We start from the raw sequence: 26,392 nt of genomic DNA, 5'->3' as shown, positions 1-26,392 counted from the left end.
ATATAAAGTCCGAAAAAAAATATCCCGGAAAACTCCTTCACGCGGGCGATGCCGCGAGTAAAAGCTAATATATTACAATTATCTTTGGGGTCCATATACGGATTTCAAGATTGCTTATTCATTTCGGCCGATAGGAAGATCTTATCATAGGAGAAAGTACACATCATATATGTATATAATCAAATCAATTTATTATATTTTATTATGTATGTACATATAATATATTCAGTATTTTTTCTTAAATATTTGAGAACAGTGTCCATTTGCCCCCACATCTGAAACATACAAAGTTTTATTAGTAAATCATTTAAATATTTAAGGAGCAAATTAGCATGATAGAAGCCTATATATTAATCCAGGCCATGGTCTATTTTGTCGTTTTTTTATATATACAGGTGTTTATTAATTTCTTTCTAACAAAAATCTACACATATTCTCGTAATTTCACGTGTATAATTTCACAAATTACGTAGTGTAATTATAATTATTACAGTACCTGCAGTTGGAGAGGAACCTGGCGTCGTAAGCGCGTTGCAGTGGGTGCCGCGAGGGCTGCGCGGCGGGAAGCGCCCGAGCGCCGCAGCGCGCGCACTGCCGCCAGCGCGCCGGCCGCAGTCCGCCCCCCAGGTACATGTACCTACATATTGTTTTTTTTTTACAACGGGTTAAAGCGTCATTTACTAACATACAAAAAACAAGACTCAAACGATACATATTGCGCTTTTGATTTCCCTCACACTTTCTTGCCAATACTCGCCTAAGAGCTGAACATGAATTCGTAGACATTTGTCTATTTTTACATCGAACCTGTGGCACTGACATATAAGATTCTCTTTAACAAAATTAATCTTCTGTGTCTACAATATAACATTGCGTTCTCTTATTTCCATACCGTATAGAGTCCATAGCTAAAGACGGTGTTGTTTCGCACTGTGCGTACGCTGGTGCCTCTGGGATGAATTTTAATGCTTCTGGCTCCACTCCATACTCCAACTACAAAATGAAATATTCAAGTACTGCATATACGCGCTGCCTCTTATGGTGAGACGGGTGAAAACACTGTTATCATTCAAGCAGCTAGTCAAAGATTACTATCTTTCTCACTGAACAGATACATTGATGTGTATGTATGTATTATACATGTGTTTTTATTTTTACTATCAATATTATTTTTCTTTTGTATGTATGTATTGTGTAGGTGTATATTATATGTGTATTTACGTATGTAATTTTTATCAATTATTTGTTTTTTTTTATTTATTAATATAATATAATCCACTGCACTACCCTCTCTTTCTATTTCTCGTTTTTATATCTATCCCATGGTTGTCTGGAAGACATTGCCTAGAGCGATAAGACCGCCATTTGTACATGTGCCTTTTGTCTCTCTTTTCTTCTTTGCATCGTTTTTTTTGTGTGTTTTGTACAATAAAGAGTAAAATAAATAAATATATAAACAGGGGGATACATATATTATGTACAGTACCTATTTTAAATCTAATATTTTTTTGAGCCTAGTCAATTGATTGTGATAATGTTCAATTGATTGATTTTTTATAATTGTTGTGCTCACGTATAACGGCCATTGCTTGCCATGTGGCGCAGAAACACTGCATCGCGGAAGGGACTCCCAGACTCGCGGACCCGTTGACTGTGCTGCGAGAGACGCACATTCCTCTGTTAAAGAAACACACGTTAATTTACAAAGTGCTAGCAAATAATAATATGTGGTGCAGAGTGTGTTGAATTAAACGAAAATAAAGGTACTTATGGATTTGAGAAAATTCTCCTTTTTGAAAATTAGTAATAAAAATGTATAATAATTACATTAAATGTTGGAATCAACTAGGGTTAGTGCAACAGTGTGCATTAGCGTAGGAAGCCTCAATTTGCGTCCTTATTTTTGGTAGGGTCATGCATGAATGGTTACCAATGAGGTCCTGCTTGGGTGTGTTGGAGGCGGCGAGGCGCGCGAGCGTGCGGCTGAGCGCGTCGGCGCCGCGCCCGCACGCGCGCGCCAGCACCACCAGCTTGCGCAACAGCAGCACCGCCGACGGGTCCGCGCACAGCTCGTACCTGACGCGCGCAATATTACATATACCGTAGCGATAAAAAGACCACCACTTGAATAAATGTAATATCTCACAAATTTAGACTTATTTGTGTAAAAAAAAACACTACAAAATATAAATAAATTGTCTTTGAATATAGTAGATAGGAACGATGAAGGAACACATCTTGAGGAAACCTGCTCATCTGAGAAGTTTTCTGTAGGAACTTCGAAGGTGTGTGAAGTCTACCAATCCGCACTAGGCCAGCGTGGTGGACTAAGGCCTAATCCCTCTCAGTAGTAGAAGAGGCCTGTGCTCAGCAGTGGGCAAGTATATAATACAGGGCTGATATTATTATTATAGTAGATAAGAAAGCAGGACCCAGCCCCATAGCCCATCTTTGCTATTTATATATATTATATCTCTTCATAATATGCTACCCATGTTTAACATACCCGTGCGGCTGATGGTGATGGTGTGTGAGGGTGAGCAGAGCGGTGAGCGCGGTGTCGCAGGCGCGCTGCAGCGCTAGTCGCAGCGGCTGCAGCGGCAACGCCTCCGACAACACTTCCGTCTTCGCCTCCAGCGACACCAGGCTCTGGACAGATGTTTATATTGCTTTAAAGACATATTTTGTTGGTAGCAGGATATATTTTATATTCGCCCACATAGCGACCACAGTCATCACATCCATCACAGTCACAATTGATTCCAAGTTAAAGGGGATGATTGAATGCAGTAAGTTCCTTATAAAAGCTATGCCACAATATTCTTAAATTATGCATGGAGCTTAGTGTACTAAAAGCACTAATTGAGTTAAAGGCATAATCAGCTAAACGTGTCTCCTCAGCGGACCTTATCATGGTCGTGGTGGTGGTCGTCGATGAGCGCGTATATGACGTGGTGCGGCTGGTCGGGGCGCGCGTCGGGCCGCTCGTCGGGCCGCAGCGCCGCGCACGCCGCCGCCCACACCGCCTGCGCCATCTGCAGGCACGTCAGCCACGTGCCGCTGTTCTGCCACTGTAGAGACACCCTGAAGACGAACACAAAAAATACATTTTCAAATTAATTTACTATCTCATTTTTGACTGCCTGTTATTTAAACGTGTACACAAAATTTTAATCCGTTATTGGACTTAACATTTGTGTATCAGATTGTATCACTCAGGTATAAAGGGTTGTGGATTTTAGTTATAAATAAATTCAATTGTATGAAGATGCTTTTCAATAACATTAGTACAACTAGCCTATTCTTCCAGAATTTTCAAATATTTTCGTTTTATTGGATTTCTTAATTATTCTGTCTCAACAAAAACAATAGTATCTCTGTGTTTACCTAAATATACTAGATATTTTGTATTGTTAAAGTTATCATTAAATTACATAGGGGAATTAAAACATTTACTTTGATAACATTTTAATGTACCATTATGTTTGCTTACCTGCATAACGCGATCCTGAGCTTCAACCAACTATGGTAATAATACTGCTGGAAAGATTGAGGTTGCCGCTGGAATGATTCCGTTAGCCTGAAAATTGTAACAACTTTCTAACACATAGTAATGTTGAAATAAAGATAACCAATAAAACACATTGAACAATTGCCGCCTTGATCGACGCGAGTCTCCAGGCGAAAGAAAAAAAAATATGCGAGGCACGGGGCGGAGAAAAAAAAGTTTTCCTGTTTTATCAGTATCGTCGGTAAAATAGTATAAAATGTCCTTAAAGGCACCGTGCGAGGCCCCGGCCGGTTGCCCGGTTCGCCTAAGCCCGCCTCTGACATTGAATACCAGACGAAAAATATATAAAGAAAATTAAATTAAAAGTCATAATTTTGGGTTTGAAATTTACTATAACGAGAAGCAGGCGCATTATAATTGAAACAAACGCACTTGTGCCTAAACTTAGGAAAATCAACCTAAATAATGAAAATCATTAAAATATGCTTTCTGCAACAAAATAAATAAACGATAAATATATATCTGCAGATTCAAGGCAGAAAGGGACCAATCAGAATACAGTCTGATCACTACACTAACAAACTAGGGCACCCACTTTTCGCCAAGTGTGTTCAATCCCATGATGTGATAGGGGGCGAGCCTATCGCCATATCTGGAGATAACTATCAGGATTATTACCTACTTATTTATTCTAGCTGTAAAACCTTTACATTTCATCTCTCTGTAGAGTTCATTACCTTTCATAAACAGGTTCTATGATGTTAGGTTTGAGCGTCATCAGCACATCGAGGCAGTCATATCCTGACACCATCGAATACTCCAACAGCGTGGTGGTGTGTTGTACAGCCAGGGGTAGTGCTGTCATTAAATCAGTAATAGTAATGTTGAGATTGAAAAACAATCATTAGAATCTAGAGTATTGAGATTAGAATAATATTGCCTTAGTGTAAAAACAATGATTAGAATCTAGAGTCATAGTTTTTAGTCAGTAGCCTACAAAATTTTCAAAGCAATTTACAAAAAGACATAACTACAATGTTTTGTGTACATTACTTTACTCTAGAATATCTTAAATTGTATCGAATTGTGTAATACTCACGTATGTCAGCCCACGGCTGCGGCAGTCGGTACACGTGTAGCTGCGCGTGAGTGTCGATCACCACCACCACGCCGCCCAGCTGGGACAGCTCCACGCACGACACCAACGCGCAACCGCTACCATTCTAAACACGTAATACACCAGCTACTAGTTTATACTGCCGAACAAAGGGCACCACCAATTTCTCAATATATATTTTTTAAATAAACTACACCATGGTGGCACAATAGGAGCTATTAGCATCTACATTGGGTCGCTAGGGATTATACTTCACCCGTTCTTAATACCCGCCCTCTTTCATCTTTAAACCAATAGCTGCAATGCCATCCCGAAATAATTTCAAAATAAAGGTAAATAGGTAGACAAAATCTGAATTTACAAAAGTTATGTGTATTATTTGTTAATTATCGCTTGCTTTAACGGTGAAGGAAAACTTCGTGAGGAAACCTGCATTCCCGAGAAATTCTCTATAGGAATTTTAAGGGTGCGTGAAGTCTACCAATCCGCACTGGGCCAGTGTGGTGGACTAAGGCCTAATCCCTCTCAGTAGTAGAGGAGTCCCGTGCCCAACAGTGGGACAGTATATAATACAGGGCTGATATCATTATTATTATTATCTATGAAACCTACTGAAAGGGCTCCTGGTCCGTATTTAGTTTTCTTGGGTGGAGTGGCGGCGCCGGCAGGGGTAACCTCGGCGGCCACGCCAGGTGTCCCGTGGCTTACCACTTGGATGGTATTGCTTAACTGTCGACAAATGGCAATATTTTTTTATAAAGCTCACATATTATAACTGTATGGTGTGTCAGACTCATTAACATTTTATAACAGGGCATAGTTTAACCCGACACGTTATGAGAAAGTGAGTACAATAAATTGTCTACTGACGAGAGATGATTACCCCCTTGGCAATCGACACAATTATGCCGGCCTGTTGGAACCGGATGTACACAGGCTGGTCTCGGAACGGGACACATTCACGTGGATCACTATGGCGGTTTGTAACATCTCATGTAAAGTAGTCGCTATCTAGGCGGATATGAAATATATCCTACCACCAGTAATAGGTCTAACAGTATTTTACACTATGTTTATTGGCATGTTTAATGTGCACTTTATAAATGTGTAGTATATTCGTTTGACTGACGTAGTGGTGCGAGTCCCTGGACAGCAGCCGCAGATGCCTGGCGGTGGCGAGCACGGCGTGCGACGGCGCGGCGCTGAGCCGGCCGCTGCGCACGCACACCGCCGGCCCGCACTCCACCGCCCACATGCACGTCTTCTGCCACACCTATACATAAAAATATAGTTATGTAATAATTTTAATGGAATATGTTTTATACTTTTTACATTTGTATGTTGTCTGCTCAGTATATTTTTATAACGTGAAATTGATATTGGACATTTTTGTCTCACTATTTGATTAATATTGCCTGCAGGTCATAAGCTTGTTGCCTATTACATGGGACCTGACAAAATGTGGGATTACATAACACCTCTATCTATCTAAGCCTGGAAAAGAATAAAAGCATGAATATGCAGTATAAATATTACATAAAACATAAAAACAAAAGTTGTAAAATTAGTTTTTATTAGCAAATTGGAAATGGCAAAAAAGTCCAGTGTATAATAAGGAAACTTACAACAGTATTGAAACAATCTGAGGTTGTTTTTTGTCCACCGCCAGGCGTTGTGCTTCCTTGTAATGGACCTGTTGAATGTTAACAATTATCATATATATATTAAGAGCGCAATCAACTCTTACAGCGTCAATATTATTTTTTTAAATATAAGCATTCATTTATAAATCGCAAAAAGTACCGAGTTGAGTACAAGAATAGTTTTTACCTTTGGAGAGTAATTTGTGTACCGCATGCGCTCGCTCTGTGCACTTCCATAGAGACAGCGTCGCGCCCGCCACGAGCAGTGAGTCCGTATCCTCTCGCAGACACCACGTCAGTGACGCTATACACAGAGACTACATCAAGCGTGTTGAATTATTTTGCGCCTTTAAGGGCGCTTACTTTCTTTATTAGTGACTAACTTTTAAAAGATAGTATACATGAGGATAATAAGGCTGTATACAAGAAGATTGTTTTACAGCCGAAATTATTAAATGATCTTAATTCAAATCAGCACTAGATACGAAAATGGGTCAATGAGAATAAAGCTTCATCATTACATTCACATAACTTTTGCATCAGTTTTTGAAATCGTTTGGCGGATTTTGATCAATATATCTTATTATTAGACTTAGTATATACAAACTGGGTGTGTGCGTGTCGTCGTCTGACAGGTAGATGGCGGGCAGAGGTTGCAGCACAAGCGCGGAGCGCAGCTCCGGGCGGGCGCGACACGCAGCACACGTAGCACCGCACGCAGCGAGCGCCGCTGCCGCCCAAGCCGCGGCACGCACACGCCACCAACAAGTTGCCATCTAAACACCACAAATATGTACCTTAGTTATAATGTAAAATATTTAAGATAAAAGGCAATACATTCCAAAAATATAGTAACATGATGTTGAAAAATGTAGAGTGCTGTGTACTATGTCAGATTGTAGTACCTTTTTTAGAGTGTTGTTAAAATAAAACAAATGGAAAAATCCATAATATATTCTTGATCTATAATTACACAAGATGAAAGAAAACAGTGACCTATCACTCACTCTTGTAGGCGATGGCAGCATCAGTGACATGGTCGCGTGTAGGTCGCAGGCACTCAGTAGTACAGAGGGCGCGCGCACCGTCCTGAGCCCCCGCCTGTCGCCGGGCCAGTCAAGGCGCAAATAAGACCGCTAGCTGTGACTGAGCACGCGCCTTCACAGGCCACACCACTGTATTGATAATATTTAAATTAGTCATAACAATTGAAAAATGTGACAAATTTGTTTTTTTTTTTATTTATTCTATACTCCTTAAAATAATGTAATAAGTAATAATTTCTAACATTACTCATGCAATAAGTTTAGTAAACAATGACTACTAGCCATTGCTTTGTGCTTTTTAAGGATAATAATTTGGTATAACAATACTACTTCATGAAGTTATATGTTTTGAACATTTTGGTGATGTATTTTGAGGACTAGGATCAAACAAAATATCCAACAGTAATTTTATCGACTTTTTGCAATTGAAAACCTTTTTAAATCTTCAATTTTTTTGGTGTTGTGGACAAAAGTAGTGTTTGATAATAATTTTTCTAAGCCATAATAGGAAATGTAACTACCTCTTAAAGTTTATTTATAAATAAAAACAATTAACTTACCCAAAACCTTTAAGAGTGGGTGTAGATCTAAGCATCTGTATTTTTTCAGTGATAAGGGCATCAGGTTTCTTGTCTATAGTAACAATTCTGCGTCCATTGTGAAAGAATGCTGATTTAATGATGTGTTCACCTAAAACATATTTGTAATTGCAATCATACCATAAAACATATTTGTAATTGCAATCATACCATAAAACATATTTTATATCCATAAAGTATACATTTTAAACCGCCTAGCCAACTTGGTAGAAACACACCCTTATACCCCTTATTGCATACAGCAATAAGGTCTATAGGTGGTCACCGGTGACCAGATAAGGTCTCCAGAGTTTACCCTGTGGCTAAAAAGCAATAAGAACTTAATACAACCTGGAATATTAGTGCTGTAAAGGCAAGTCCACTCATTTAACAGGTACTCTTTCTGTCCAAAAACTAAGATGTCTCCCTCTGTGGTTGCGACCAGCAATTGTTTGCCTTCACAGTCCCACTCGAGTGATGATACCTGAAAATTAACAAGGTATGATATTGAAATAAAACTATTGTACAAATTTTATCACCATTATTAATATTATTATTTTCTCCCAAGTTTTCAAAGACTTTGTAGGCTTTGTGGTCATGGGCCGGACTGAGATGTTGGTCATCCGAAAGCCAAAGATATCATATTTCTATGTTCTTCATAAATTGATTTACAATAAAATTAGGTTCATACCCAGTATAAGGTTAACAAAAAAATAATTATTAACTTTAAAAATTTATTGTTTTATGTGCCAGAAGTATTATATTTTTTACTAAAAATTATTCCCTATTACTCACAGGGTAAGCTGTACTGGTGACTTTGTGGCTGTCCCATGGTGTGTCTAAGTCACACACGTATACATGTCCACCCCAAGTGTCGCCTTCGACGTCCGTCAGCTCCGTAGGCGAGGAGAATGCTATGATATTTCCAACCGATATAGTGCATATTGGGCGCACTACATCTGTGTCCGTGGGACTGTAAAACCGTAAATTTCTTTATAAAATAAGATTACTTTGTATTCACTTCAGGAAAAAAATTGTTATAATATATCGCATAGTTACAAAAACTTTATAGTTTTACGAAAACCAAATCTGTAAATAAGTACAGTACCTTTCAAAGTGTGGCGGTTCGCATTTCAGCGGCTTGCGCCTCATTGAATATATTAATTTCATGTTTCTTGATTAAGTTATTTCACTCCCTCATCAATTTTATTATGTAAACACGAGACGCTAGTAAACAAATAAATAAAAATTATAATTTTACCAACACATAGGAAAAAGTAAGTACAAGACGTGAGCCTCGTTCATTCAATTTAGTTTGTCTGATGCTGTCAATTGTCAAATTTAAACAGGGACAGAATAATGTTTTTATTAATGTGTAAAAGAGGATAGTGATATTTCAATGCTTATTTTTGATAGTATGTTAATAAGGAACGTGATCATATGAAATGTCAAAGAGTTAAAAAATAACAAAAGTCAGTCGAGTGATTTAACCCGTGAGGTAGCTGAATGTTTGCCGGCAAACATTGACAGCTACGCGTGTGACGGAAAAATAACCTTATTATGTAGTATATATGTAGTATATAAGGTTATAATCCCGTGACACACGCAAATGTCATGTAGCTGTCTTGGCTCGCCGGCGATTCACGAGAGACCAAGAGTTAATTAAACGTTAACGTTAAGAATGTTCGAAATAATTTTCAGTTTATTAAAACTATATCGATAACAGATTCCGTAGTTACTATTCATCCACAATCTCGTAATCGAATCATTTAACGCCTTTCAAGCACTAGTACCATTGCTATGTTCAGGCAGGACTGTATCAGAAATCGCAGCTAATTTCGCACCGCTACATTTCGTACCGGGCAATGCCCTTTCAATATTGAGTTGTTTCCGAACGCAGTGGTCTTGAAAATGGCGGATCGCACGGTATCGCACCGATGTAACATTGTGTGAATTTTTTTCTTGTAAATTTGTGAATTTTATGTGAAAATGTGATAATGATGAATTAAAACCTGCGGTGTAGTGTTGTTTTAGTGGTTTGCACGATGTTCCGGACAGGGATTTTGCTCGTTGTCTTTAAAAACTGGATTTTCTTATTGGTGGCACTACATTTGTTTACATACGCTCAAGGTAAGCTCCTAGTAAAATAATAGCTGTTGTTATCGATCCGTCCTGCTCAAACATCGTTGCTCTTAACGAATTACTTTAATGGTAATTGGTTTTCACGTATGAGAATGTTTAGCAGCCGAAGTCAACATATAGAATTGAACATTATTATTTTTCATTGTTTTATTTACGTTTTTTGTGCGAGTTGATGGTGAGAGTAATGTTGTGAGTAATTGTGACATTATTTGCGTCGGCGGGCAGTGTAAGGGCTCTGCCCACGGCCGGCGCCTGCACTCGTCCGAACAGGGTATTTGCAAATAGACGAGTGTCTCGACGTGTTATAAGTTATTCCAGTTTCTCGAGCCAGTTTATCTAAGGTTTTATGCATTGAATTATATTGTGGGATGAAAGTTTTGGTAGGTAATAAATATCTTTATAGCTACCTATATAATGATCATGATTTGGTAGTATTCTACAGGTACCTATACGACTACGTATAAATAACTTAAGTTTTTAAATGGCGTATAAGTTTTGTATTAGTTATAAAATTAGTAGATAGCTAAAAATGCAGTTTTTTTTACTCTTTAGGGAAAGAGTAAAAAAATCTGCATTCAAAACCTTTTTTTTCTTTAATAAGGACCTCGGTAGCTACCTATTAAACATTTATTTAGGTGTTACCTTATAACCGCCCGCAGATTTTCAACCTTAAACTCGTAATGTTCGAACAAAAGGCAATAGCGGGAAGGTGAGATCTTATATGAAGTAATCTTGCGGATTTTTTTAATAGTTATTAATCAATGGGCTGGACCGTACCGTTTTTTTTATTTAAGGTTTATCTTATTCCCGAGAAAATTTACTGACCCATTTTTGACATCCCGATGTGATTTTTTTTTCTTGTAGGATTTATACTATTTTAGAGTATCTAACTAAGTTCTTGAAAATATTCAAATGCACTACACGAAAATATTCGATAAGAAATCTCGTCAGTGTTTAGGCAAAGAGACTTCATAAAAATGTGGTTCAAATTGGAAGAGTAAATACGCGAAACTAGATAACATTACTTTAAAATCCTTTCTTATGTGTAAAATCCTCAGAATCCGAATTATTAAACTGTTAAAATATGACATATATAATTTGTTGTTAAAAACAGATATTTATTATTTTTCAATGTTAAATGATTTTCAGATTGATTTTTAGGCAGATGCCTAGGAAGACCCTATGCCATAGGTAAATACCTACCTAAGTTTGAACATAAGCTAATCATAATAACATCACAACTATCCATTATATACGTACGTATCCGTATCCATGAAAAGGAATTGTACATGATTTAAATACCTATACATTATTGCCAGTAATTAAAATTTCTAATTCCTAACTTTACTTCACAACATTGTGCCATAATTGTTTATAGTGCAAGAGTAAACATGTCAGAATATAAACAATGGAAAGAGTTTTAAAGTCCATTTGTTTTATTGGCGTACAAGCAGTTAATTGTGCTTTTAATTTATAGAGCTAGCTCCCTCACGTTTTATTGTTAGAGGTGATTAATTAGTAAACAGGCCACCCAGCTGTTGAACAAATTCGTAGATAAACTAAATGTCAATCCATTCCCGAAACACTATTGGCTTACAAAGGGAGTGTCCTATGTCGTGTTACTATGTATTCGAATAATTTACCAATAGGGATTAATCAGAAAGTGATTTTGTTTTAACTGCATTAAGCTTTAAAATTCATAACTCAAACGAAGGTTAAAAACACTAGAAAAGAGTCGAGTTAAATCTAAGTGTATAGTTTATAAGTTACTGTAGAATAATTTATTACATATTCAATTAGATTTTACGCCTCTAAAACACTAATTTGTACTTTATGTGTTAGGTATAAATTCTTTTCCAGTACAAGAAACGTTTATTTGAGGATATATTTACTACAATACATTATTTTCGTATTTTATAAAACAAGTTTTTTTAGGTTTATTGTAATTAAATTCATGCGCAGCACGTGCGTGGACGTAAAACAGATTGAAATAAAAAATCAAACAAAAGAATCTCAACGTCACGAACAGCCGATTCATATAAAGCTTAACCGCTAACGTCGGATAGCGAATATAGACTAATCAGAATAAAGTTTGTTTGACATGCTTACAAATGACTTATTTTGATTGGTTTATTTTTTTGTGAAAAACTAATACCTCATTAGCGGTTAGTATGGTTTATTACCCACGAGGTGGAAAGATGACCTCTTAAAAGTCGCAGGAGGTTGTTGGATGCGGGCTACTTCCGATAGGTCGATCTCACCCCTCCGAGGCAATTCTTGTGCGCTTGGTCTCCACACCAAATGCACGTCCGTGCATGGGGGCACATTTGCCGCGACCCTAGGCGCACAGTTCAGTGTGTTTACCTCATGGTTGCTAAATACACATCGAGCCCTATAAGGGCTCGCGAACATTTCCCCTCTCTCTCCCTTCCAACCGTCCTAAGAAAGCTCCTTCTTCTACCTTTTCGTTCCTTCTGTCCCCTTCCTTCTTCCTCCCGGGCCTTGTGACCGGATAGCCGTCGGTCGCCAGCGTACCGTTCGCTGGCACCCCGGCGATAACGGTAGGGCCCACCAAATCCTCACAGGGACTGCCGTGATTGCTAAGCCGGGGGATCGTTTGTACACCGTTAGCAGGGTACCCCCGGTGATAAACACGGAAAACCTCCAAAAAAAAAATTAGTTCGATCTGGAAATCTTTGGGGGAGGCCCATGTTGTAAAAACTCAGTCATCTATGTCGATAGATTAGTTCAGCCAACAAGAACTTCCATTTGCGTTTATACTAGCGGCAATGTGCAATAAATCTATCCACATATGACTTGCGGCAAGTCCTGCAAGCTTCAACATTTGCAGAAACCAACTTGCCGTGACTGTTTACAAGGTAAAAATCGCTTGCGGAACACGTTTTCTGCATCTATTGCTAATCTAAACCACGCTTATGACTACAAACGGAACTCTATTAATATACCTACTCCATTCCTAATATATTATATTTTCCTACCCAGGAATCGCTAGCACGCACTATAATCCATATTATAAAAGTTCACATATTTATGGTATTGTAGATTATTGTAAGTAAATTTAATTTTAATAATTAAAAAATATTACAACCACTTCCATATCACTGAGTGCCGTACAAAAAAAAACATTACACGACTGAATATATTTATGGAAACATTAAAAAAAACGCTAACGAAGTTATTTAGTACCGAATTCATACCGAACCCACGCTATCTTCAAGGCATAAGAACATTGAAGAAAATAAACAAAGTGTTCCCAACACCGCTAAACAATAGAATTGAAAGGAATATTCTTAGCTTTATTACACAAGTGTACTCAACCAGACACTTGCACGCGACACGTTAAGAGCTTCATAAATTAGGTTACGTTTGGTTTCTATCTTCATGCCTTAATAGGGCTTATGTATATAAAGCACTAATGTATTGTATAACATAATTACCGTGTATAAGAAAGCTAATGAATGGCCACTTAACAAACGAATGTGCGCAGCGTGTTAAACCGCCTCTGCGGTTGGAACGACTCCAAGCGCGGCTCATTATGTGCGCTTAAGTGCGAGTCGAAATCGTACGTTTTCTTAATGCGATGTTTTGTTATTTAAATATCTATTTCCTCCCTCAGTTTTTGATGTGGATTTGTGTGGAGATTTCAAGAGGCTTAAATATTTGTCGGTAGTAGGCGAGTTGTAAGAGTGTGTTGTCGATTTTGGTAGATTTAATGCGTTAAGAACTAAGATGTTAAGCGTACTTTATTTCTTCTTGCAAAAGAGAGATTTTGTGACTGCGCAAAACATATTTTTTAAATGTTCTGAAGATACGTAAACAACCTCATTCGTTATTCAAAATTATGCATAAATATAACATTATATCTGATTAATATTGTCCATTAGTACGCAACTTACGATCAGCGATGACCGCAATGAAGAATACTCGATGCGATACAATAAATAACGCACATAATGACAAGAACATGCCCGTAAAGATCCCATCTTTGCCTTTTACGAGGAAAACATGCTAATACATATATTAGAACTCGAAACCGCTTCTACATGTTTAATGTACTCCTGCTGGATGCAAATATCGATAAATATGTAGGAAGACTAGTCCCACCCAGTATTGAGAGGTACCAAGGAATTCATGATTTCGAAATATGTGTTAATTAAAGTTCCTTTGAATTAATGTTCATATAGTTTCTAAAATATAGGTTATAATATTAGTGTCAAGATTATGACTTGCGCTTGCGCATTAAATGCATCTAGCTCACATGATGTTACATGCATTAACCATAATAATGTGGTGTATCTGTAGGTAGATGTTTAAAGTATTTGAAACAATCATAATATAAACAATCATTAATGGATAGAATGGTGCTGTACTTTAATTAAACGTTCAGTAATATAATGACACACAATCATATCCAACAGGCCTATTCCAGTCACATCAATGTCGATGTTAATAAAAGACCGCCGCACTTCAATCAAACACGATGCCGTTGGACAATAACAAACGATATTGTGACAAGCGATTTAAATTAAAAACCTATAAGTAAGCCATAACCGAGTTATAACAAAAGGTTCACAGAAGCGATCGTGTGGGCTGACGGGGCTGCGCTCGCGCAGTGTTTAGAAAGCTGCGACGAGCGAGTTGCACCACTAGCAGGTTTTAACTTGACGCATTTTACTACTTCGATGTGATTGCTATAGTAATAAACACTATTGTATATTTTACATTAATAGTGCCTGTTATGCTGTGCTGTAGGGTGGTCGTGGCTAAATAGATATCATCATTTCTATTTCTTAATTAAGTGTATGAGGTAGTGACTGTAGTATTTTTATCGATGTTCTGTGGATTTGTATAAATACTTAAGACATTATTATTTGCGCCCTTTTTACATATAAAATGGTAGAATCTAAAATTGATCACCTCAGAAAACTTTGAGCACTCGTATGAAACGTCTGACTCTCGGTTTGTTTTTTCCAACTTTGCAATCAATCATCCATCAAATCTCTACGAAAGTTTACGCTTTTCCGGAAAAAATAATCTTTCCTGTGTTGAGTTTCCTAACAAGATAGAAAAGCAAGAACCATCGATAAAAATTAGAAACGACCTCCTTCCTTTATCTTGGTTACATGGGTTATTTCATACACGAGTAATGTTCCTAAGGGATATGTCCTATCGCCGTCTCCCGTCCAACTCGTCTAACTCTGTCAACTAAGTGTTGCGTTATTCAGGAGTTGATGTTACGTGCGCCGACCTTGAAAGTTTTCATAGCCGTTGTACTGTACTCTTGGGATGCAACTAAATAGAATCATTGCCGTTCTTGCTTCGTCGGTTAGCTACAAAATTACCTTCCCACGCTATATTAGCTATAAAAACAACAAGGAACTAAGAAACTCGTATTTGTGGAAACTATTGTATATAGCATGGTACTAGGTATTACTTGCAGCTTTGCTCGCGTGAAGAGCTTTCCAACTGCAAAAGTTCCTAAAATGCTGTACGATGCCAGCGACATCTATTTTAAATATCAGTTTAAATAAAACCCTTTTTTTAGTAGAAAAATTAGCCTTTATGTTAATCGTGGACATGGGCTACCAGTGTGCCGAATTTCATTTAAATCCGTTCAGTTGTCTCTCCGTTTACTTCTAACAAATATACAAATATTTTCATAAACTTTCGTATTCATTAAATTAGTTACAATGGTGTAGATCTATGGAATGTTAAAGAATGCAAGAACAACTTCGAATCATTTCATATTTTCAATACCTCAATATTAATCTTGGACGATTCAGACAGTTCTAAATTTTGTGTGTAAAAGCGCTCTACTGAAATATTAAAATTTGGCAGCCGCAAGCTCAAGAGCGCCGTCTATGCTCATCCTTGCCGTTAACCCCTGATAGCTTTTATACTTCCATAGGGAGCGCTTTCGCAGCCAGAATAAATATTGCAACTAGCTCAAGGGTACCAGTAGAGTAAGTACGGACGCAGCTCGAGTAGATTTCGTTTAGAGCAAAAAGGATTTTAGGTTCTGTCGTATTTTAATTTCTCTGAGTGATGGGACCCGGTTGTATTCATGTTTTACGAAAATCCGCCACGTTTTAGAATTTCAGTTGGAGTGGTTGATAAAAACTGAGTGACAATTTTTTAGCTTTATGTTTTAAACTAATAGTGTTAATAACGGATTGGAATGTACTATAGATAAGTAAGTGACCCGGCGTTTCACCTCATAATTATTGAGCCCTAAAAATAAATAAAAAGAATCTGTACTTACATGTAAATTACTGTAGGTAACAAATAGAACAAACAAAGTGTTGTAGACCGGCTAGACTGGCTTCTATAATTGGTCTGAGCTTCCTGTTAATGCCAAGCCAAGTTAACAAAGTATTCCCATTTCTATTCATAAAAAGAAATATGAGGTGGGCGCTTCTTCTAATAGGAAATAAATTATTAATTCTTTGTACTGTTATTCAACTAATCAAATGTTAGAATTTTAAAATGAAAATAGAACAATATAAAATGTCGGCAACTTTTTTAATTGTTTTAGTTTCTTTTAGCTTTTATTGTTCATTTTAATGACCAGTAGTTGTTGTGCTTCAACAATAACGTTTGATTACCTTTTTTGTTACGGCTTGTTTTATATAAGTCTAATTATCTCAATAGGGAATCAGGGTAATCTTTAACGCTAACCATAACATTTGAACAATATAAGTATTTTTAAAAAAAAAATATTGTATGCATTTAACTTAATTTAAATAAAATTAAAATCGAAATTGTTAATCTATATTTAAAGACTGCGAACATGAACAAATCAAATTCATATTTATCGCAACGACCACTGAGAACATATGTGACCATTACGTAAATACGGCTATGGCTCAGATATAAAATGTCCATTAAGTTAGCCCGTCATACGAGCGTGATGTGTGAATCGGACCGATGCATTTGATTTACGACGCGCACGTGACTGCGAACACGGCTCGAGCCTCGCCAGCCCATTCAAAAGCTTCAATATTTGTAGTTTTTATACCAACACTAATTACCGCGTCGTATTTAGGTCATTTCATGATAGATAATTTAATGGAATTGGGGCAATGTCTAATTGAAATTGTTTGAGCTGATCAAAAGCTGCCACGCCCGCGTGCTAATTGGTTTTTGAAGCGGTAGAAATCTTTGTCCGCGTTATCGCTATTGTTTTATGTGTCTCTGAAGCATTATTTTAAAGTTAATTGCACTTAAATTTTAAATTTAAATTTTAAATTTTAGTTCTCGTGTGAGTTTTACTTATTCCTTACCTACTGTTAAACATTTATTGTCATATATATGTACCTTGTGCTGTACTCTAAGTGATTTCTATTTGACTTCGACGCTCGAGCAGCCATCGGGTCTGAGTGCATCTGCTCCACTTGCAATATCGCTTCGCTTGAATACTGTATAATATATCTATTAAATTGGTCGTGTAGTGTGAATCGAGGGCCTGATTTACAGCACAATCGTGACCGTGTGAATGCACCACTCGCTTGCGCGCTGATTGAAAAGCTGCAACGCGCGTGCTTTTTGTTTGTTTTCGAACGCGTTGTATAAACGGAACGCAGCGTGGGGACTTATTGATTTAACCATTTTGGACGGTTTTTGTTTGATAAATATATTTTATATATCAGTCTTCTTGTCATGGTAGATGTGTCCGCGGATCAAAGCCGCGGATGTGATGCGTTGATGACAGCTGAAGTAATTTACTTTCAAATCATCATAAGAATAAGAAAGAAGTTTTCATTTTTAACTGTACGTAACAATGAGTTCGTAAGCATTTGTTAATATTATAATGGTGGAGAGTTTATAAGTTTCGACGTAGGAGTTAATCTCTAAACTTTAAAGAAACGTCGCATGCGCAATATAGCAAATTGTGTTTTACGTAAATCGTAAGTGAGTTCATTATTCAACAGGGCATTGAGCACACTACGGGCGAACGTGACGCGCTGCCATCAAATTATCGCTGGAAGGGCTGATAGGACGATGTCAGGGTGTAAATTCATAGTAGCTTGTTTCTTATATATGTCCTTTTTTTGTAACGTGTGTTGTAATTATATCTCGTTTGATGGTTTTCTATACTATGATTTTGTCTCTGAAAAAGAAGAATAAATTAAAAACAATTTCGCTCGTTGTCACTTAACAAGTATAATTTATAAACGTGTTATTCAATTGACAAAAATGTGTAGATGCACTAATAGATTTTCTTTAAAACTCCTATACCTACTGTTAATTTTAAGTACTGTAGAACACTAATTGAATATTGTAGTTTAATTATTTCGAGAAACTCGACTCTGTTTCGAATAATGTTAATAGAGAATGGAGATAATTAACTTAGGAAAATTAAAACAATTTACAATACAAGAGATTGTAAAATATTTTTTAATTACCCGGCTTTCAGTTCAGACATTTAATTCCCAAGAGCTATTTTTTACTCACCGAGGTCTGACACTTTATAATTAACTGTTTTGCATATTTCACAACTTTATAAGTTCTCAAATTGAGTTTCTTTTTTATATTTGTAATGTGTGGTAGAGTACTAGTGGTGGTGTGGTCGTACACACATAAGGTTAATGTTAACATTCGGGTAACATACATGGCTTCGTGCTCAGACTCGGGTTGGTTGAATGCCGATTGCTAAGTTTTAAAGACGATCGTCTGAAGCTTTTGCGAATGTGTAGAAGTTCTAAATTCGTAGCAGATTAAATGATGGACGTAAGTACGCAAAAGGAACCAACCCACAGTATGGTCAAAAATGAGTCGAGTATGCCTAATTAGTTCCAGTTTATAAGGTCTATATTTTCCATTAGTAAAAACATATTAGTCAAAATATGTTAATTTGAAATTTTTATTAGCAAAATATAAAATTGAATATTAATGAGCAAAAATACGATTTAAACTTCGATCTTCACTTCACTCTCTTGTGGGCTGGATCCTTTTTGCGTATCTACGTCCAATTATAGGTCGGAAAATGAAATTTTTATCTTGTTTTCCCGGTGAAATAAATAACTATTGATGAAATAAACGAATACAAATTAATCGCGAATAAATTAATTGCTTTGTTTAGTTTTGTATAAATTCCATTTAAAGTTTTGTTTAACTGTGAACATTTATTTTACATTTCTGAAAAAAATCAAACTTTACGTTTTACGTTTGCTTTATTTTAGATACAGAAAAAATAATATTTATTGTTGAAGAGACTTGAAGTTTTGAATTTGTTCAGCTGCTTTTGTAGCTCACTGTACATTCCCATCCATGTACCAACATTACGTGCGCTATCTTTTTACATTTACTAGAAAAATGTGTAACAGTAATATAGAATTAACATCGAACTGTATAATTGACATCTGATATAAGCAATTTGATCCGACTGTTCCTTGAAGCTTTCTCATCAACTATGTAATAAGATCAGGTTGAAACTAATGATATCTTTGTAAGAAACTGACAAGAATTTAATCAACCTTAGGGTTTGATTAATCTATTTTTGATAAAGTATTTAAATTGTAGATTGTAGTAATTGTGAGAAGTGTGGCTGTGTCAATTCGCAGTAGTAATTATTTTACATACATATATTAACGGCTTGGTTTAACAATATTATTGATGGCTGAGTGGAGAGGGCATATGTATAAGCGTCGTCTAATATGTTGTGCTTACACATTTTGTTTAGCGGTAGGGACAGATAATGTAGTGGAAGGTATTCAGAGGGGGCTTTTGGGGTAGGCTTATTGGGTAACCGCCCTGAGCTTGGCGATTACAGGGCCTTGACGCGGTGCCTTGGTGGACCTAGTTTTTACGATCCTACCGTTATCAAAGGAAACTGTTAAAACCCGGGAACTCTTCTATGCTCGAGGCCTCGTTTTTTTTCGCCTGTGGCATGGCGTCATTTAAGGGCGCCACTGTAGCTACTCATCCAGGTGAACTTTAGCATACGAGAGACCAATCTCCTATTAAATAAATTACACTCGCAACCATTTATAATAAAATAATTTGCAATGAATAAAATGCATACTAATATTATAAACCTGAATGTTTGTGAAATGTTTAGATGTTTGTTAGAAATAAACTCGGAAATAGCTGATCGGTTTTACATGAAATTTGGCATACGCATAGACCATATCTTGGATTGACATATAGAGTAGTTTTTATCTAGGTAATTTGCTAATTTTTAGTAAATGGCGCTATAGTTCGCTACATTGGTTTAGGTATTTTTGTACCGGGAAAGGCTTTTCACGCGGGCGAAGTCGCTAATAACGTCTAGTGCATAATACAGGTCACTTGCATTTTATTGAATAAAATTCTAGTCAAATTATAAAGTAAATGACTCCGACTCACTGAACAAACAACTTATTCGATGAAATAAAATCACGCGCTAACATGCCGTATTTCCGAGCGTGCCGTACAAATAAAAAGTAAATAAGGGTATAATATAAATTTCCGTTGCGGCTGCGTGTTTCAGCTCACGTATTCGTTCTGCGGGATGCGCGTTTGGCATCCCGGTAATAACTGCTGATCTGTCAGAGGGCGCGCGGGAGAGAAAGACTCGCACGGAGATGTGTGCAGTGCATATTAAAAATAACTGTTATGGTTTCGTTGTCATAATGGTTTGGTTGCGGTCAAGGTATGGTCGCGTTAGTTGTTAAGGGCTTTAGATTGATTATGTTTAGTGTCATTCTTTAAGCGTATTTGCAAATCCACGGTGCGATAATATCTAAAATAATCTAAAACCTCGTTTTAACTCGTTTCACAAACAATAACTTAAGGCGCTCGACCAGCTACAGGCGGACAACAAAAGATATTTATGGATAATATATATGAATATTCATATTTTAATGATAGAATACGGAGACGTGTCCTGCCTAGACAAGTGGTCACAGAAGGAAGTGCTCGTCCGTCTGTGCGAACGTTATCTTTGCAGGCGATCGGCGAATGATAATGTGTTAATTGCTATTCCTAAGGCCACGTTCCGTTAATGAGATTTGTACTTACATATGTAGGAGTGAACTATACAGTTAACTTGGTGACCCTTCTGTATATAGTGACTGTTGTTGCCAATCAGATATTATAAAAGGGGATAATGTTCCCCGTAAAGATCGTCGCGAAATGTAGGTACTATATGAAAATTAACACCGTGATGCAGGAGGCGATCTTTAAGGCTGATGTAGTATTAGAAATACTTTCATACTAAATACAATAAAGCTCACAATAGCTCTCAACATCTTGCTGCTGTACAACTGAAACTGTTTGAAGTTCGTTGGACGCATTGGTACAATACTATGGCTCTTTTATTAAGTAGCTGATAAACTTGAATTCAGTGAAATTCTACAACATAATGTTTGCTATATTGACGTTGCTCGAAAATTCTATTACGAGTGATAACTGGTGCCACAACACCTTATTGAATAATCATCGGTTCTTTAGAATAGATTCGTTGATACTTAAACAAGACCGGTGAAAAAATCTGCAGAATGTGAACGAGCGAGTTGTATGTACATTGTAGTGATCTGATCGATCGAATGTTGACAACTTGCATTTAGTTGTCATTCCAGACTTCAAGGATAGTCAATGCCAATTATTATAATGTTTACTTGATACTAAAAGCTATTATTATAATTGGTGTTGTAAACGATAAGTAACAAGGGGTCAGATGATACTTACTGTCTTCGGCATATTAATCACGTGTAGCAATTAACACGTTTATTTAATTAAAATAACGTACAATTAACATATTAAATACATCTATAGTTTAACCATAATTACAAACATTAGCAAATTGCGTAGCTATAACACTTTAGCACGTTTGAAAGTGTTCAGAGAGCTATTTTAATATGTTAGTTCAAGGTTGTTTTGCGTTTGATTTTATTGGCCTAGTATAAATTATAACTCGTTAATTGATTACCTACGCAGAAATTCGATTACTATATCTTGTTTATGAAGTGACATGAAACAAATAGATTCTCTGATTTATCGTGTTGTGATGTTATTAGTGCAGATATAAGGGTCGTGCGTGCGGGGCAAGTTGGCAGCTTGTCGACGTCTCATTAGCTACTACTTGCCCCGGCGCAGCACGCTGGACCGCGCAAGCCACTTAATTACCTGCGCGGTTTTTACTGCGGACATACTCGTGTGCGCGGGGACGTATCTGAAAGTACATACTGGGGTGATAAGTATGAAAGTTACGAAGTAATGAAAATGGTACGATAACAGCATTATTCAAATATCTGCTTTTAGTATTTTCAATACGTAAAGTTTTTTTTCAGGCTGCTTTTATAAAAAAAAAATTAAATCTAGAAACACTATTTGAAGACATTATCGTCAAATTCATAAATAAAATATTATTTTCTAGTCCGACTTATATTTGACTTGATAAACCTCTGTGCTCTACACATAGGACCTAATAACAGCATTGTAGTTAATGTTTGACGGTAATATATTTACTATAATAGGAAATATATTAAAATTATAAGTTTAGTTTTAATTTGAAAATGTATCCCTAGTTTTCACCTCACGTATATATGTATACAGATTAATAAAAAAAGTAACAAATACTTCCTTGACAGATTTATCACCTTCTCAGTTATAATCCCCCAGTGTTGATCTGAGTGCGTCCACGCAAACAAGCTTCGGAATGCGACTAGTTCTAGATCATTTCTGTACGCACTTTTTACATTTAAACCGTGATATTATTATAGTAATGGCTTTTCAGTTGACATGTCGTTGACTTGTAGATTATCGAGTATTTAAATATTTAACGGTGCTTATAAGTACTGGTCTTAAACATTACTAAGTTATTTATGTCTGTATTTGTAACGAACGTGGTAAGATGTAGTACAACATAAGGAAGATCGTCATGATTGACTTTTCATAAATAAAATGTTAATGTATATATAAGAATATATCGTGTTATCTTGCTTGTTTCACTATTCAAAAAATATTTTCCCTTATCCAGGATTAACTTGAAATTTGCTTTCGTTAGTTATTGTAATTTTGTCAACAATATTTTGTCTAAGTTGTAGAGAACTTAGCAATCGAAATGGACTTTTCCTAATTTATTGCGTCTGCGAGTTCTAGTTGAGGGTTGTTGTAGGTTCCCAAAGTCCCTAAATCCTAAAACCTAAGACACACTACTATAGCATGTATGTTTATTAAAGGTTATTTTTATCCGGACAAAGATATTACAGTTAGCTGCAAATATATGAAAATCTTTTAAAAGGGTTATGTATAAATGTAATAAACCATGGAAAGTATAACGGTACATTCCTACCGGAAAACGGATGCGACTCGCTCGAGGGCTTCTCGGGAAGACAACGCGGCCGAGACTACCGTGGAGGGGTTGTTCGGGAAAATACTTTAAGTATATGTTTGTACCGGAAAAGTGGAACGGGGTATCTTTATCCGCACCAAGGGCTCGTTGTTAAGAGTATATGTGTGAAGAGATGTTGGCATCTTAATTTGGTTGGTTTATTTTATAGAATATTTTTTATGAATAATGTTTACAGGATTCGTATTATTTTTTATAGGGCCTTAATATGCATGGCTTGAATACGGATATGCGTATGACCACTGTTCTGTATAAGTGAAAATAGGTCGAGTAGATTAGATCAAACGGATAAGATTAAACATTTAATAAACTTGAAAAGATGTATTGAGTTTACATTACTAGTATAACGAGTAGACTTATCTTTCAACTAGGCTAATAAGTAAAACAGGTGGAATGTAGTTCTTCAACGCTCGATGTGTTTCGTCCAACGTTTCCAATTAGGAAACTCGGCTGGTGTGAGGTTTCCGCCCTACTTCCTTTAACTGCCTAATAAGTATGCCTCCGTCGGGTAACCACTTAATTAATTAACCCGTCGTCAATTTAATAGAAAATGTCCTACACAAATATTAAAGGTAAATTTTGGCATCAAATATTTCTTTGGATATTCTTTATTTCAATGCCGTAAAGATTTTATTTTTAGAAAGATAAATTTAATTCTCAAGTCTCCTGTTTTAATTGTTTCGTTTAAATTGCTTCTTTTTCCTTTTGAGGATGACAGAAATGTTTTTTGGTCGTCAAAATTCATAATGGTTTATAAATAAAGTTTACTATTTTTTATGTAATCGGGATGACCTGCTTTCTATCTCTAGTCGAACTACGTTATCTGAAGTTTTAGGAATATTTAAATATAATTTTGTAAATCAAGGAAGTTATGAATTTGATGAAATTTTTCATCAGTCGCGTCGTGCCAATCAAATATGCACTTAAGCATCAAATAAAATTACATTTTAACGAACTCTTCAAAGGAGGCCTTATACCACCCTCGAGAGGCTCCCATCACCCTGACTCACGTAGGTCCCTCCCTCTTAATAAAAAACGTGCCCTCCGAAAGGACGTGCTGCGGACTGTTGTTTAGGGTTGTCAAAAGATTACTGAGTATAGATGAGGTCGCATGCCGCCGCAGTAATAATGTCCATACTTATCTCAGGTGCTAAATTTCAAACTGTGTTTTTAATGCAGGATGTTTTTTAAGATTTTCAGTTGGTTTTCATTCTAATAAGGCTTTAAGGATTACCTTTTATTTGTGTTTCCATTTAAGATTTTAAACAAGTATCATTGCTTATAGTTGAACTGTAGCATTTTTTATAAAAAAGCGAGAAAGGCTTATTATAAAATTGGGCCAATGCGCATTCTGTAATTTATTCTAAATTCGTATCGCATCGTAACTCTGACAGCCCTATTCTCATCTAGTAATTCCATTTGAGTCGCCACTCGGGGACTTGAGAATTGTATGTAAGATTAGGTGGAGTTGAATTGTTTGGGAAATCAGTTTCGGCGACTTTCGTTATCGTATCCAGTTTATTGTGTCAAGTATTGGGAACAACAACAATAGAGATTAATATTCGTAATTGGTTTCTTTAACCTATAAACCTTGTAATGGGTCCTTTACAACTACCAATGGCCCAATGTGCAATATAGTGAATTAAGGATAATCCAGAACTTTGCTAAACATATTTTAATCAAGGTAACTTAATCTATTAACAAGTGGAATCACTTAATCTAGTCATGCGACAAAAAAAACTGACATGAGCACTCATGACAAAACAATGACCCCACAATGAAAGGCCTAAGTCCAGCTCGCCGTGTAATGTCAGGGACTGGCTCAAATCTCAGTCCGCCGCTACTTGCTCGCAATTACTTGGCCCACTAGTCTCTGGCGACGATGCCGCACGAGGTCAGGAAATTTGGGAACTGGCTTGAGGTAGTTCTGCGACCTTCCAGTCCCTTGACTCCTCACCGGAAGCGCACGACTGGCGCAGACGTCCGTAAGCACGATTTCGGTATCGTCGATTTATCAAGGGCGTTTCCGCAGGCCCGTGGCCGAAACAGTATTTACACACACTCCGTACTATGTCTCAATATCTCACACGTGATTATTACTTCGCGACACTCTCTCGCAATCTCACTTAAAAAAAACTTAATAATCACGGACACTACTCAACTCCTCCGTGTCACGTCAATCCTTCCTTTCTTTCCACCAGCGAAACTTCTTCTACCCCACATTTATTTTTATTTTTTGCTGTCAGTTCGTTCAAATACAAATGCGAGTTAATCTATTATTGAAACGTGCCTAGTAACGCCATCTATGGTGCCCGATAAAAATTAATTCATTACAACCTCTTTAAGATATGAATTATTTACTTTGCTTATTATAACCCAATTTAATTACTGTGGAAGACAACACAATAATTAATCACTTATATGAGCCGGCACTAATCATCTAAACTAAAGTAACGAAATGTTAAGTAAGCGAATCACTTTATTCCTCCTGAGATGCTCCGCAGAGGGTGGTTATGAATATTAAGGCGTGTGAGGGCGGTAGAGGAGTCGTCTCTTGTAGGTGTTGCCAGCTGTTATTGCAAGGAACATTTAAAATTAATAAGATTTATTTCAATTTTAATAACAGTAAATAGTTTGACTGTTGTTCAAACGTCGAGTATATAATATATTAGGTATTTAAGAATTCAATCATAATTATAAGACCGGTTTTAATATTGACGATAATTTTAAGAAAAAATATGATGCGTTTACGGCCAATTAAAGATGTCGGAATTCATAAATTCGAAATTAAATGTCGCTTATCTTTTTTTTTAAATACTTGCGTCTTATCAGACGATAGCAACTCCGTTAGAAGGGTTGTGAGTTTTAATTATTTAGTCAGGGGTTGTCTGGTAAATTGCTCCACTTTGGTCTCGAGGTAAGCTGGCTTGAATTATGTTGAACGTCGTGGGATATATTCGGATTGATTTTTTGGCTCGCGTCGTTTAAGGAATTTCAAGTA

At 36.7% G+C, this 26,392-nt stretch overlaps 2 protein-coding genes across 2 annotated transcripts in view; one reads left to right on the top strand and one right to left on the bottom strand.

The window, feature by feature from the left end:
• Positions 1-168: 168 nt before the first annotated feature.
• Positions 169-9,210, bottom strand: LOC119189736 (mediator of RNA polymerase II transcription subunit 16-like). The gene is given in 22 exon segments (XM_037440213.1): positions 169-275; positions 497-637; positions 893-993; positions 1,574-1,677; positions 1,931-2,076; positions 2,507-2,649; positions 2,907-3,084; positions 3,494-3,580; positions 4,249-4,369; positions 4,611-4,734; positions 5,241-5,357; positions 5,758-5,901; positions 6,254-6,321; positions 6,459-6,575; positions 6,879-6,945; positions 6,947-7,047; positions 7,279-7,375; positions 7,377-7,446; positions 7,878-8,007; positions 8,247-8,379; positions 8,691-8,868; positions 9,004-9,210. Coding segments are annotated over 22 exon segments (2,466 nt in total). The 5' UTR covers positions 9,066-9,210; the 3' UTR covers positions 169-238.
• Positions 9,211-9,676: 466 nt separating this feature from the next.
• The window catches only part of LOC115456446 (neogenin), a 96,231-nt gene continuing 79,515 nt past the window's right edge, over positions 9,677-26,392 (top strand). Inside the window, 1 exon segment of the mRNA XM_037439927.1 lies at positions 9,677-10,025. Within this exon segment, the coding sequence (XP_037295824.1) occupies positions 9,941-10,025 (85 nt within the window). The 5' untranslated portion in view covers positions 9,677-9,940.

The sequence above is a fragment of the Manduca sexta genome, chromosome 18 (assembly GCF_014839805.1).
Source record: "Manduca sexta isolate Smith_Timp_Sample1 chromosome 18, JHU_Msex_v1.0, whole genome shotgun sequence".
Lineage (NCBI taxonomy): Eukaryota > Metazoa > Arthropoda > Insecta > Lepidoptera > Sphingidae > Manduca > Manduca sexta.
Note: the sequence above shows the minus strand (reverse complement) of the source record. Positions and strands in the feature narration are given on the sequence as shown.